General features: G+C 55.0%; 1 protein-coding gene across 1 annotated transcript; it reads right to left on the bottom strand.

Moving 5' to 3' along the window:
* Nucleotides 1-7,028: 7,028 nt before the first annotated feature.
* Nucleotides 7,029-14,100, bottom strand: CHMP1A (charged multivesicular body protein 1A). Its single transcript, XM_043436679.1, has 7 exons — nt 13,960-14,100; nt 11,603-11,622; nt 9,985-10,062; nt 9,276-9,422; nt 8,895-9,023; nt 8,430-8,617; nt 7,029-8,262 (listed from the first exon to the last, which is right to left on the bottom strand). Exons 1-7 carry the CDS (start codon nt 13,964-13,966, stop codon nt 8,241-8,243), a joined length of 591 nt encoding a protein of 196 aa, XP_043292614.1. The 5' UTR covers nt 13,967-14,100; the 3' UTR covers nt 7,029-8,240.
* Between the last annotated feature and the right edge of the window lie 3 nt (nt 14,101-14,103).

The raw sequence follows: 14,103 nt of genomic DNA, 5'->3' as shown, positions 1-14,103 counted from the left end.
ACAAACATACATGCATGCTCGTGTGTGCACACCTGCACCCCATACCCTCACATCCTCACTCATGCATGCACATATATACTCCCAATGGACTCACACTTATGTGCCCGCCCCTTGGGCCAGTCTCTCTTGGTATAAAGGTCTGGAGCAGGGAGGCTCCCAGCCCCACAGGGCCTCCACATATGGTGAGCACAGATCCTACAGCGCAGGGCTTCCCACCCAGGCTCAGCACCTCCCCAGCCCGGTCATTTGGTGGATGTGTCTTGAGATTAATAACTTAGTGGGTGACAGACTCCAGACAAGACCCCCAACATGTCCCTGCTTTTCCAGGCCAGAGTCCCTGAGAACACTGCTACCAACCCATGCCTGCCAGCCAGCTGGCACCCTCTCAGGGAGGTCTAAAGTCACAAGCTGGGACACTGTGGGTATTTGCTGACACTTGGGATCAGTTTAATGTTAAAGGAGGAAAAACTCAAGTCGAAGGTTTTTGTCCTGAGTTGGCTAATTATTCCCAACTCCCCCGGCTGCTGCCACTGATTTACCTAGCCTGGCTGGAGGAGGCAGGAGGGGACCTTGGTGGGCTGCAGGTGGGCAGGCCTAAATTTGCTAATGGGGAGGGATTTTCGCATAAGAAATGCTTTAAATCCATCTGAAATCACCTTCATCACATTGGAACCACACCCCGAGGCAATAGATCAAGTGCTGTCCCCAGAATCTGGTTCTGGAAATCCCTCTGCTCGCGCCTCATTCACCCTTGGAGTTGCAGGCCCACAGCCTTTCCTGGGGCTCCTGGTAATAGGCTCCATGGAGGCAGGTGCCATGACTGAGCCGGCAGCGTGGAGTCCATTCTGGAGCCCCTAGAGGGCCGTCTTCCTGGGCAGAGCCCATATCAGCCATTCTGCAACTGATCTCAAGTGGCCAGAACGGCTTGAAGAGAGGCTTGGGTTCCCAGTCAGAGGTTGGGCTGGGTTGTGGAGATGAGAGCACCAGATTCTAGCTGCTAGACCAGTGGTCAGTGACAAAGGGCCCTGACCCTTCAGCTTCACAGGGAAGAATTTCCACAAAGACAGAAAGTAGTGAAACAAGTAAAGTATTTATTAAGAGGAAAAAGAGTACAGTTTGTGTGGATAAGCGCAAAAGCGGACTCAGGGAGAGGGGGAGTCCCTGAGTTACATCCTCCTGGCAGTTAGATTTACTTTTATGGGGCATTTCTTCTCGGTTTCCTTTGGTCAGTCATTCTGATTTTCCTAGTTCATGGTCCATGTTTGGTATATCTCAGAATCCTCCCATCAGTGCGTGCCTCTCATAGCCAAAATGGATCCTACTGAAAAGGCTTCTGGGTAGACCATCCTTTGACATGACTCCTCTTTGGCTTCTAAGGAGGTTTTTCTGTACATGTGTGGTCTGGGTGGTATGAGTAGGGCCCAGCCTCTTCCCTTGATTGCCCTGCTATTCTTGTCTTGGAGTTTCCCTCAAGAGAGAATGAATCTCCAATTGTTTTACCCTGCTTGGGGGTGGGGGTGTGTGGTGTGGTGTGTGTGTGTGTGTGTGTGTGTGTGTGTGTGCGCGCGCGCGCCCATCTGCCTCCTGCTTCACAACCAGTCAACAAGGAGTCTCAGGCCAGGTTCAAACGAAGATGTGCTCGGAGCAGGGGCAAGGGGTGGCCCAGAGCCACAGGCGGTCACTCTGGTGGGCGGGTTACAAAAGGCAGGGACCTAACTGCGGTTCTGATTCTAGAACCCTGTTAGGGGTTCACATGCCCCCAAAACCGATCAAGCTCAGACAGACTGTGAAGCACCGCCCCGCCCCGCCCCAGAATCCGAACCATCGAATCTAACAGACTGCCCAGAGGGCTTGACTGAGAGCAGGGCCTTCTGACAATGCACCAGGGGCCCCAACAGAGTCCCTGCACAAACTCTATCCACTGGTGGGCAAAAGCGTCTCACAGGGGTGCAGCCAGCTGGGCAGACTAGTTTCTGGAGCACACAGGGGCTGCCCAGAGGTAGCTTCGGGGTACACAGGAGGCTGCCCGGATGGGGTTCCAGTGAGTACAGAGGGGCACACGGACAATATCTGGAGCACACAGCGGCAGGGTGCACCATTCGGGATCTGGGGCACACATGCTGTTGTGCCTCCCGTTTTCAGGGGCACACAAGGCTGTGCATGGAAGTAGTTTCTGGTCCTCACACGGGGGTGCCTGGAGGCAGTTTCTGGAGCACCGAGGGGCTGTTAAAGGAAGGTATTTTCTGGTTCGTACAGAGTCATGCCTGGAGGTCATTTCTGGTGCACAAGGGGGTACAGGAGCATAGTTTCTAGTTCGCGTCGGGGTGGGGAGGCGAGCGGGGTGGTGCCCGGAAGTCCTTTCCGGTGCACACAGGAACTGCCCTGACGTAGTTTCAGGAACACCGGTTGCTGCCCGCATGTGGTTTCCCTGAGTACAGAAGGGCTCAGGGGTACAGAGTTTCTGGAACTCAGAGGGCGTCTGTACACCAATCTGGTTCTGACGCACACACAGGGGCATACTGTAGTGCTTCATCGTGTCCACTGGAGGGCACACCAACATGCTTTCTGGTACAAACCTGGGGCCCTACAGATGTAGTTCCCACGTACACAGTGCCGTCCACAGATGTGGTTTCGGGTGTACACAGGAGCTGCCCGGAAGTAGTTTCTGATACACACAGGAAGTGCCCGGACACAGTTTCTGGAGCACACAGAAGGATCTGATTCCCGCACAGATATAGTGGAATGTTGTCGTGTTGAACATGTCCACAAGAGGGCGGACCAACATGCTTTCGGTACACACGCGGGTGCCCACAGACATAGGTTGTGCGTCCACCGTGGGGGCGAACGGATGTGGTTTCTGGTGCACATAAGGGGTTGCCCAGACGTTTATGATGCACACAGGAAGTGCCCGGAGGTTATTTATCATACACAGGAAGTGATCGGACGTATACCTCAGCATAGCTTGTAGCATGCTGTCGTGCGTAACGTGTCCACAGGAGGGCGCACTGACATGCTTTTGATGGACATATGGGTGCCCAAAGACCGGGTTTCTGTGCCCGCAGTGGGGGCGAACTGATGTGGTTTCTGGTGTACATAAGGAGTGCCGCACGTTGTTTCTTTCTTTCTTTTTTTTTGCACGTTGTTTCTGATGCACATAGAGCGATGCAACAGTAGGATTCCAATGCCATGTTGTGCCTAAAATGTCCACAGGAGGGCGCCCACAGACCTGGTTTCTGAGTGAACACTGGGGGTGAATGGATGGGCTTTCAGGGGCAGAAAAAAGGGTGCCGGAAATGATACGCACAGGAAGTACCAAGATTATATGGTACACACAGTAAGTGCCCGGAGATTATTTACGATGGACACAGGAAGTGACCGGACGTTGTTTTTGGAGCACACAGGAAGTGCCTGGATGTATTTTTGTACATATATAGCGGCACTCTCCAGGGAAGGCAATGGCACCCCACTCCAGTACTCTTGCCTGGAAAAACCAATGGACGGAGGAGCCTGGTAGGCTGCAGTCCATCGGGTCGCTACGAGTCGGACACGACTGAGCGACTTCAGTTTAACTTTTCACTTTCCTGCGTTGGAGAAGGAAATGGCAACCCACGCCAGTGTTCTTGCCTGGCTGATCCCAGGGACGGGGGAGCCTGATGGGCTGCGGTCTATGGGGTCACATAGAGTCGGACAGGACTGAAGCGACTTAGCAGCAGCACTCTGTTGTGCCTAACGTGTACACAGGAGGGCGAAGGAACACGCTTTTGGCACACGCATGGGTCCCCGTAGACCTGGTTTCTGTGCCCACAGTGGGGGAGAACGGATGTGGTTTCTGGTCCACATAAGGGAGTGTTCGCACGTTGCTGCTGATGCACAGAGGAAGTGCCCGGCGTTGTTTCTGATGCACCCGAAGTGAGGCAGCAATCTGATTGCCTAGTATATATACAGTGGAATGTTGTCGTGCCTAACGTGTCCACAGGAGGGTGCACCAACATAACCTTGGTTCACAAGTGGGTGTCCACATCTGGTTTCTGGGTCCAGAGTATGGGGTGAATGGATGTGGTTTCAGGTGAACATAAGGGGGTGCCGGGACCATTATTTTTGATTCGCACAGGGAGTGCCCGGGCAGTTGTTTCTGATACACACAGGAAGTGCCCTGACTTCCTGCATTCCTGTCATACATATAATGGCGTGCAGTTGAGCCTAACATGTCCATTGGAGGGCGCGCTAACATGCTGTTGGTGAGCACCTGGGTGCCCACAGACATGCTGTCTGTGCCTACAGTGGAGGCGAACGGATGTTTCTGGTGCACATAAGGACCGGGGTGCCCAGACGTAGAGTCTGAGTCACATAGGAAATGCCCGAATGTAGTTTCTGGAGCACACAGTTCAGTTCAGTCGCTCAGTCGTGTCCAACTCTACGTGACCCCATGGACTGCAAGACGCCAGGCTTCCCTGTCCATCACCAATTCCTGGAGCCTACTCATATTCATGTCCATTGCGTCAGTGATGCCATCTGACCATCTCATCCTGTTGTCCCCTTCTCCTCCCGTCTTCAATCTTTCCCAGCATCAGGGTCTTTTCAAATGAGTCAGTTCTTCGCATCAGGTGGCCAAAGTATTGGAGTTTCAGCTTCAGCATCAGTCCTTCCAAAGATTATTCAGGACTGATTTCCTTTGGGATTGACTGGTTGGATCTCCTTGCAGTCCAAGGGACTCTCAAGAGTCTTATCCAACGCCACAGTTCAAAAGCATCAATTCTTCGGCGCTCAGCTTTCTTTATACTCCAACTCTCACATCCATATATGACTACTGGAAAAACCATAGCTTTGACTAGATAGACCTTTGTTGGTAAAGTAATGTCTCTGCTTTTTAATATGCTGTCCTGGTTGGTCATAGCTTTTCTTCCAAGGAGCAAGCATCTTTTAATTTCATGGGTGCAGTCACCATTTGCAGTGATTTTGGAGCCCCCCCCCCCTCCAAAATAAAGTCTGTCACTGTTTCCATTGTTTCCCCATCTATCTGTCATGAAGTGATGGGACTGGATGCCATGATCTTACTTCTCTGAATGTTGAGTTTTAAGCCATCTTTTTGCACGCTCCTCTTTCACTTTCATCAAGAGACTCTTTAGTTCTTCTTTGCTGTCTGCCATAAGGGTGATGTCATCTATATATCTGAGGTTATTGATATTTCTCCTAGCAATCTTGATTCCAGCTTGTGCTTCATCAAGCCCGGCATTTCGCTTGATGTATTCTGCATATAAGTTAAATAAGCAGGGTGACAATATACAGCCTTGAAGTATTCCTGATTTGGAACCAGTCTGTTGTTCCATGTCCTGTTCTAACTGTTGCTTCTTGACCTGCATACAGATTTCTCAGGAGGCAGGTCAGGTGGTCTGGTATGCTCATCTGTTTAAGAATTTCCCACAGTTCGTTGTGATCCACACAAAGGTTTTGGCACACAGAGGTATGCAACAATTTGATTCCTACGCATATATATAGTGTCATGCTGTCGTGCCTAACCTGTCCACAGGGGGCCGCACCAACAAGCTTTCAGTGCACATGTGGGTGCCCACAGACCTGGTGTCTGCGCCCACCGTGGCGGCAAACGGATTTGGTTTCAGGTGCACATAAGGGATTCCGAATGTTGTTTCTGATTCACACAGGAAATACTGGGACGTTATTTATGACACACACAGGTAGTGCCCGGACGTTTCTGATGCACACAGGAAGTGCCCGGAAGTAGTTTCTGAAACATACAGAGAGTTGCAACAATCTGATCCGTGTGTGTACGGTGGCATCCTGTTGTCTCTAATGTGTGCACAGGAGGGTGCACCAACATACTTTTGTTGCACAGACCGGTGCCCACATACCTGGTTCCTGCACCCACAGTGGGGGCGCAAGGATGCGGTTTCTGGTGCACACAAGGGGGTATCCGGATGTAGTTTCTGTTCACACAGGAACTGCCCGGAAGTAGTTTCTGCAGCTCACAGGTGGCGGCCCGGATGCGGTTTCACTGAGTACAGAGGAGCTGACGGATATAGTTTCTGGAGCATACTGAGGGTGGGGTGCACTATTCTGGTTCTTGGACATACATAGGGGCATACCGCCGTGCCTCACGTGTTCACGGGGTAGGGAGCGGCGCACCAACATGCTTTCTGGTACACACATAGGGGCCCACAGAGGTGGTCCCCACACCCGCTGTGAAGGTGCACAGATATGGCTTCTGGTGCACAGAAGGGGGCACCAGGACACAGTTTATGGAGCACCGAGAGGTTGAGGACCGTGTTTTCTGGTTCATAAAGGGTGGTGCCCAGAGGTAGCTTCTGGTGTACACAGCGGGTACGGGAACATAGTTTCTAGTTTTTGTACTGTTTGGGGTCCCGGACATAGTTTCTGTAACACACAGGAAATGCCCTGATGGATGTTTGTGAATACGGAAGGGGCACGAACATTGTTGCTGGAGCACGTGGGGCTTCGGCGGGGTGGACCAATATGCTTCTGGGGCACACGGTAGGGGCGTGCTGTGGTGCTTCACGTTGTCCATAAGGTGTACACACGGGGGCCCACAGTGGGGGTGCACGCAGCAAGTGCCTGGGCGCAGTTTCCAATGCACATAGCACGGTGCCCAGAGGTGATTCCTGTGGGCTCAGGGGTGTAAACACAGTGGCCATCCAGGTCAGAGAAACCAGACGGCGTGTCCCACACTTGGGGTTGGAGCAGTTTTCTCAGTTGGTTCCTGGGTAATTTAGAGGCCTGAGGTGAGGAAAGCTCGTACATAAAAGTATACTGATGCTGTGCAATAGGTTTGCAATTTTAGTAGCAGTTTAAAGTTATCTCAGAGTAAAATCGAAAAGAAACTGGATCCTATGGAGTCGGAATGAGCAGGGCTTGGGAATCTCACTCCTCACACTACCCATACTGGCCTGCTTCAGGAACGCAATAGCCTGTCCTTGGGGCTGGACCACACGCCAAGCACCCACCCCCATCCTCCTCCCCCTTCCCGCCAGCCACTGAAAGAAAGATGGAAACGGTTTTCAGAAGTCAATCTTTTTTACTCAGAACAGCATTTCAGGAAAAGGCAAGCGTCACCAGCTGCCTTTTGACGAGGAGTAGCCTCTGCCCCCACTGTGTGTCCTGGTGGGGCTCCACACCCCCTGGGGACACACTTGGGACCCTCTCGGGACCCCCAGCACATGGGAACCCCAAGGGATGACGAGAGTGTAAGGCGAGGTGGTCATCACAGAAGAAAAACCAGACACTCTTGACCCCCTGTCTCTCTGGTCTCACACCATTATCTTACTGTACAGAACACCTGTGGCCTCCAAGTCCTGGAGGAAGGAAATGCAGTGAGCCTTGGGAAAGCTCTCCCACATTTCTGTCCACAAGAGCCATCGCTGTGAGGACGGTTGGTCTGAGGCCTCTGGTCAGCACCGACCACCAGTGCTCTCCAGCTGACGCTCCCTGTCTACTGTTCCTTCTCTTTTGGCAAAAACGAAAACAAAAAACCCTGGGAGCTTCAGGAAAACGAAGTAAACTTTAGGAACTGAAGAAAACAGAAACGTGCAGCCTGTCTGAAGCTCCTCTCAGACTCCCGCATGTCATCTGAACCAGTGCTGCCGCGGGCCCCACTGTGGCTCTCCTATCTGTCACTCCAGCTTCAAAGTCAATGGCGTGGGCCCGCCATGCAGCAAGAGCCAGTCAGGGGAGGCACCCTGTTACTACAATTATGGGAAAAACGTCCCCCCAGGAGGGGGAAGAGCCTGAGCCCATCCAGCAGCAGGACCAGGTTCCAGCTGGAGCAGGGAGCCTGGGGGTCGGGGGAAGCTGGCAACAGGGAGCCGCCCTGACCCCGGCTGGCTGACTGCTCCCCACGAGTCTGCCATCATGGAGTCTGAAGGCCCCCATATCCACATGGAGACCACTGGCCAGTCCCTGTGAATTTCTTAGCAGGTGGTGGATGGAGGGAGCCTGCAGACTGCCCAGCTGGTTGGCCCAGAGTCACAGAAATCACCCACACAAGTCAGAAGTTTGTGCAAACTCACCCTGCAGGGCACAGACCCACGCCCACACTCAGACAAGAGGAAGAGTCCCAGGGCTGGCAGGTGAGAGGCTGAGAGCAGCAGGGGCCAGTGCTGTCGCAGGCTGCAGGCTTGTTCGACAGAAAGGCCAGACCAGAGGGAGGGGGTGGAGGCGGCCTTCCCAGGCTTCCCCCAGGCCAGGAAGGGGCGCTGGGGCCGGCTCTGCTAATTCCTCAGGGCGGCCAACCTGCAAACAACAACAGGACCCTCTGAAGCCCCGCAACAGCTCCCTCACCTCTTCCAGGCTGTCCTAGTTGCCTTCCTCCTCTCCTATGGTGAGCTGCCTGACGCCTCCCACCCTCATTGCAGACACAGGGGACCGAGTTTCTGCGCCCCTCCCACCGCCCCACCCACCTCCGGGACAGCTGGTCCTCCTGGCTGCGCACGGAGCTCTCGCCCACAGCAGAGGCACCCTCGGGCAGCTGGCTGAGCTGGTCCAGCACCTCCAGGCCGTTCTCCTCCGCGATCTGCAGGATGAGGCTGTCCACCTGCTCCTGTGGCGTGGTCAGCGTGGTGGCCGAGCTCATGGAGTCTTCCATCACCTGGGGGTGGAGTGCTGGGCAGTCAGGGCGCCCCGGGACTCCCTCTGTCCCTCCAGCCCCTTCTGGCGCTCTCCCCAGCGCACACTCTCCAGAGTGCTGGGCCTGGGGCACAGCTGCCCGCAGGGCACCCACCCCAGCCCCGGGCCCCCTCTCCCCTGCTGGACCTCTGTGGGCTGGTCTGGACTCCACACAAGGAACCAGGCTCCCAGGGGGTGACTGCATCAGGTGGAGGGAGGGAGCAGACGCGGCCATCACCGGCAAACCTGGGCTTACGTACCGACGTGTGTACATCCAGGTTCTGCACCTGCTGCTCGAACCTGTCCATCACCGCAGAGACCTTCTGCAGGTCCATGGTGCTGAGTGCCCGGTCCAGGGCTTTGGTCACCTGCGCCATGTTCTTGGTCACCTGGCAGAGGCAGGAATGAGGAGGTGGGCAGGGCCCTCAGGCCCCACGGGTCCCTGCATGGCACATCCCCAGACAATGCTGTCAATGGAAGAACGGACAGGAGGAGACCCAGGCCGTGGACACTTAAGAGCCTTCGGGGTGTGTCTGGCACCTGCCTGACTCTAGAGAGGGAATCCCGGAGTGACCCCTGTCCCAGCTGCACCCTCAACTCTGCCAGCAGGAGCCAGCCGCGGCTGCTAGCCAAGTACTCACCCCCTTCATGGTCACGGCTGTCTGCACCTTAGAGGCCACGGCATCCACGCGGGACGCCATGCGGAGCCAGTTCACACCTTCATTCTTTTTGCGGATGGCATTCTCGGCATACACACGTGCACACTCTACATTCTTCTGCTGAAGGGCCTGAAATTCAGGAGGGAGAGGCCAGCTGGGGTCCCGTCCTCGGGCTCTGTCTGCTGGTTGGGGGGTGGCCCCTTCTCAGCCTTTCCCCAGGCGTTATCCCCAGAAATGTCTTAGGAGTGAAGGTGTCTAGGACCAGGGCCCCAACAGGCCCCCAAAGAGGATCAGACAAAAGAAAGCCAAGCCCAAAGACCATGGCCGCCTTTCCAGGTGTCCTCTCCACTGCCGTGCCCAGTCCCCTCAGCTCCTCCTGGGTCACACACAGCATCTGTCCACCTGGAAACAGAGCTGGAAAGGCCAGTGTGGCCAGTGCTGACCCTCTGGGGGACAAGGCTTCAGACCGCACGGTCAGCTGCATTCCCTTTCTTCCTCAGGGCACCACGTCACTCAGACCGGCCAACAGCCCAGGAGCTACTGCAGCCACTCAACAGCTGTAACCAGTGGCTGCAAGCAAGTCTCCCAAGAGTGGGGGCGACCCCAGGAGCCTCCAGCCTCGCCCCACCCCATGGAGGGTCAGAGCACAGGACCAACAGGACGGCCCGGTCGCGTCAGGGCCCACACTCACCTTCTTCACCTTGGCCTGCTCTGACTTGGAGTCCTTCTCCGCCTTCTTGGCCAGCTTCTCCAGCTGCTTCGCCGTGAACTGAGGTAAGGAAGCCGGGTCACCGCAGCAGCCTGCACGGCCCACTCCCCTCCCTCCTGGGCCTCAAGTCTACCCGAGGGACTGCCGCCTCTGCTGGACAATCCGCTCCCCTCCCATCATCCTGTCCGTGAGCTGTGCCTGCAACTGCCTTCCCTCCACACGCAGGCTGGCTGCTGGGGCCTGGGCCCCACCTTCCAGCCTGTTCCATAGAACAGCAGCTGGGGGCCTGCTGAGAAACTGCCCACAGGTCTCACCAGCGTAAACCCCTCCCTCTCTGACCTCCTCCTGCCGTCTGGCTGTGAAGCGAACAGGTGAATGCCTTGGCGTCCAGGCCTCAGGCCGACATGTACCCTGCTCCCGTGGTCTGGCCCATATAGGTCACCAGCTCCCTAACTGCAGGCTCATGGCCACAGGGCGCTCTCTCCAAAATCAACCTCCTTCCTGGTCATCAAACTCAATCCTGAGAGGCCTTCAAATCAACATCTGCATCGCCTGACCCTTGGACCATTCTCTCTTCCTACACTATCCAGTCCAGTAGGCACTAGATCCATGTGGCTATTTAAGTTTAAATTACTTAAAATTATGTACAAGTAAAAAATCAGTTCCTCAGTCCTGGGAGCCCCACTCCAGGTGCCCAGAGGGGCTGGCGTCAGGTGTCGCTGTGCACAGCTAGGCGGGCCGGCGCCGCCCTTCTCCCGTCCCACCCACCAGGGCCCCTCACGTCAGCGGCTCCAGGGCCTCCAGTCCTCTGCCTGCCGAATCCAGCCTTGCCCGGCCCCAACCCACCCCGATGTACACACCGGGCCACCATCTACTGCTGCTAAACAAGGTCCATTCCTCTGGCCAGGTGCCCTGGGACCCACTAGTCAGCTCCAACACGGAGCCCCTGGCGTGGCCTCGCACACCTCAGCCCTGGTCAGCGCGGCCCCCAGGCCTCTGCTGACTAGAAGCTGGCAGGGAGAAGGCCCAGATGAGCCAGGGGAACAAGTGGCCTCCCAGAGGCCAGCAGTGTTCTCTCAGCCAGAGTCACTCGGGATGTCCTGTTGTAGAGAAAAGGTTTCTTGTGTGTCTACCTCCCGCCCTCCGTTCCTCGGGGAAAAGTCCAGGTTGTCCTGAAACTGGGAATCTGGTCTGGAGGCCCCAGGGCTGAGCCGGTGCAGCTGCTACAGTCGGGATCGGACAACCTCACTCCCTTGTCCTTCAGAGCCCGCGTGGGTGTTCCCTCTGAGGGACTAAGGAACTCGGACAGCAGGAAGGACGCTCGCCGCCAGAAAGAATGCTGTCCCATGTGTGACTCTGAGGGACGTGAGGCCACCATTTTAAACACTACATGGAACGTTTACGGGATGTACACACAGTCACCCTCACAGACGAGTCCAAGTGACCCGCTTCCGCTCAGCCCAAGAAAAGCCAGCAAGGCGTGTCCCTGACCCCTCGGTCATCAGTCTGGCTGAGCACTGTCCCAAGTGTGACTCGCACCATCTGTCCCCACTGACAACCACCAGGATAGGGTCAGGGTGAAAGGCTGATCAGCACATACCTTCAGCTGGAACAGGGTGTCTGCAAAGAGATGATTAAAAGACGGTGAGGAATGTGACAAGCAGCACTCCTAGTCAGCTGATGGGGTCACTACCTCCCCTAAATGTGAAGAGCTGGCATAGAACTGGGGCCTGCAGGGAGGCCCACTTACACCAGCTTGGCATCTCCTTAGCCACAAAGCTCGGGCAATGAGAGTTACCCTGACCCCGACACCTCTAGGAAACACCTGGACAGCACCAGCTGACCTTAAGAGTATAAGCACAGCCCACAGTGAAAACTCAGTATGGTCTGTAATCAGTGCAGCTTTACAAAGGACCCTTGGGAGTTCTCCCCAATCTAGTAAGGTTTACTATTTGTTGTTCAGTTGCTAAGTCTTGTCTGACTCTTTGCAACTCCATGGACTGCAGCACGCCAGGCTTCCCTGTCTTTCACTGTCTCCTGGAGTTTGCTCAACCTCATGACCATTGAGTTGGCAGCGCTATTTAACCATCTTATCCTCTGCCACCCCTTCTCCTTTTGCCCTCGATCTTTCCCAGCCTCGGGATCTTTTTCAGTGAGTTAGCTCTTCACATCAGGTTGCCAGAGTATTGGACCTTCAGCTTTAGCATCAGTCCTTCCAATGAATATTCAGGGTTGATTTCCTTTAGGATTGACTGGTTTGATCTTGCAGTCCAAGGGATCCTCAAGAGTTCTCCAGCACCACAGTTCAAAAGCATCTTCAGTGTTCAGACTTCTTTATGGTCCAACTCACACATCTGTACATAACTACTAGAAAAACCATAGCTTTGACTAGAAGGACCTTTGTTGGCAAAGTAATGTCTCTACTTCTAAATATGCTGTCTAGGTTTGTCATAGCTTTTCTTCCAAGGAGCAAGTGTCTTTTAATTCCGAGGCTGCAGTCACCATCTGCAGTGATTTTGGAGCCCAAGAAAATAGTACTTGACAGTCTGTTTTTCATGGATAAAAATAGTGATAAAAAAAAAAAAAAGGGGTGATGATTCTTAAGTTGTAAAAGAGCTGGCCCACAGAGACCACTCTCCATGGGAGTTGCCATTTCTGAGCCATCAAATCTGCAATTGCCAACTGGAGATGTGCATGTGCACATGTGTTACTGGCAAAATCCCTTGGTATCCTTGGGTGAGTGGAATTTGCCACTCACCCAAACTCAAGAGCTAGGTAGTTTGGGGTTCATCTTAAAACTATCTCAGTGTATCTCATTCCTAAATTTGGCAAATGATTCTTGAAACTGTTTACCACACTAGCCCAGAATGAAGAAACAAAACCCTGGAACCAGAATCCAGACCCATAAGGGCAGGTGAAGGCTCCCAGCCGAGAGCTCCCCTGGGCCCTGTACATCTGCCACCCACAAGCGCAGGCCCTGGGCAAGGCCAGGTTGTCTGTGCATCTAGAGCAGGTGGGAGGCAGTGTGCTTACTTCGGGGGACAGCAAGGCTGTGTTGGGTGTGGCCCAGACTCCGGTGGGAGGGACAGACTCCACAGGGCAAAACCTGGCCCTGGAGGAAAGGGATATGGGAAAACAGAATTCCCTGGGGAGCTTAAGCTGAGTGTGAGGGGCAAAACCCAATTGTGTGTGTGCTGGGCGTTGGGGTGGGGTGCGTTCATCTCTCTGAGGCAATTTGTATAGAATTTCCTTCTCCACAATGACATTCCATCTCTCTGTCACACCAGCACTGAAACATTCTAGCAAATGTACCTATCTTCATTTTATCACCGATGCTTCCTGTTCCTAGGCAGAGCAGGGCAGAGAGCCCTGAGGTGGTACTGCTGGCTGTGGAGGACCAGATGAACGACCAAGCCACCTGGGGCCTGCGCCTGCACGGACTCCCTTCCAGCCTCTGTTTTCCCATCTGCGGAATGGGATCATACGGTTCCTACCTCAAGAACTTCTGTGTCTGTACCTAATGAGGATTTTTTGCCTTAGCTCTTATTTCTCTTGGTAGTGTTCTGGGGGCACTGGTACAACTGCCTCCTTTTCGGGTGCCCTCTGACCCGGAATCCCAGGGCCCAAATCCCTGATGTCCCTCAACACTACCGCAGCTTGGCAAGCGGGGGCCGGGGGCGGTGGCAGGAGCAGCCGGTCGCTGGGGAGAGCCGGGGAAGTGGGCGGGGATCAGAGAAGGGGCTCTGGTATCGAAGTTCTGGGTCGAGGTCCCGGGTTATGGGGTCGGGGACTAAGGTCCCGGGTTATGGGGTCGGGGACTAGGGTTCCAGGTTCAGGCCCCGGAGTCCGGGATCGGGTTTCAGGGTCTGGGATCGAGGCCAGGGGCGCCCGCCTAAGCCCCGCCCGCGGGAAAGGCGACCCCGCCCCGTGCAGCCCCGGAGGGCGGCGGCCTCTCACCGTCCATGGCTGGTCCGGCAGCGGCAGACCTGGGAAAGGGAGACCCACAGGATCTTCCAGCGGCGTCAACAGAACCTACCGGGGCTGGCGAGAGCACCGGAGGGCGGGAGGGCACTTCCGGGTCTCACCTATTTCCGGCGGCGG

This window comes from Cervus canadensis, chromosome 18 (assembly GCF_019320065.1).
Source record: "Cervus canadensis isolate Bull #8, Minnesota chromosome 18, ASM1932006v1, whole genome shotgun sequence".
In the NCBI taxonomy this organism is placed as follows: Eukaryota; Metazoa; Chordata; class Mammalia; order Artiodactyla; family Cervidae; genus Cervus; species Cervus canadensis.
This window is presented reverse-complemented; position numbering and strand designations above follow the sequence as displayed.

What these genes read in the sequence shown, in the direction of transcription:
- CHMP1A (XM_043436679.1), bottom strand. An exon ending in AGCAGGCCAAGGTGAAGAAG is followed by an intron (nt 9,423 to 9,984) that starts GTGAGTGTGGGC and finishes CCTGAATTTCAG; the next exon opens with GCCCTTCAGCAGAAGAATGT. An exon ending in GAGGACCAGCTGTCCCGGAG is followed by an intron (nt 8,263 to 8,429) that starts GTGGGTGGGGCG and finishes TGTTGTTTGCAG; the next exon opens with GTTGGCCGCCCTGAGGAATT.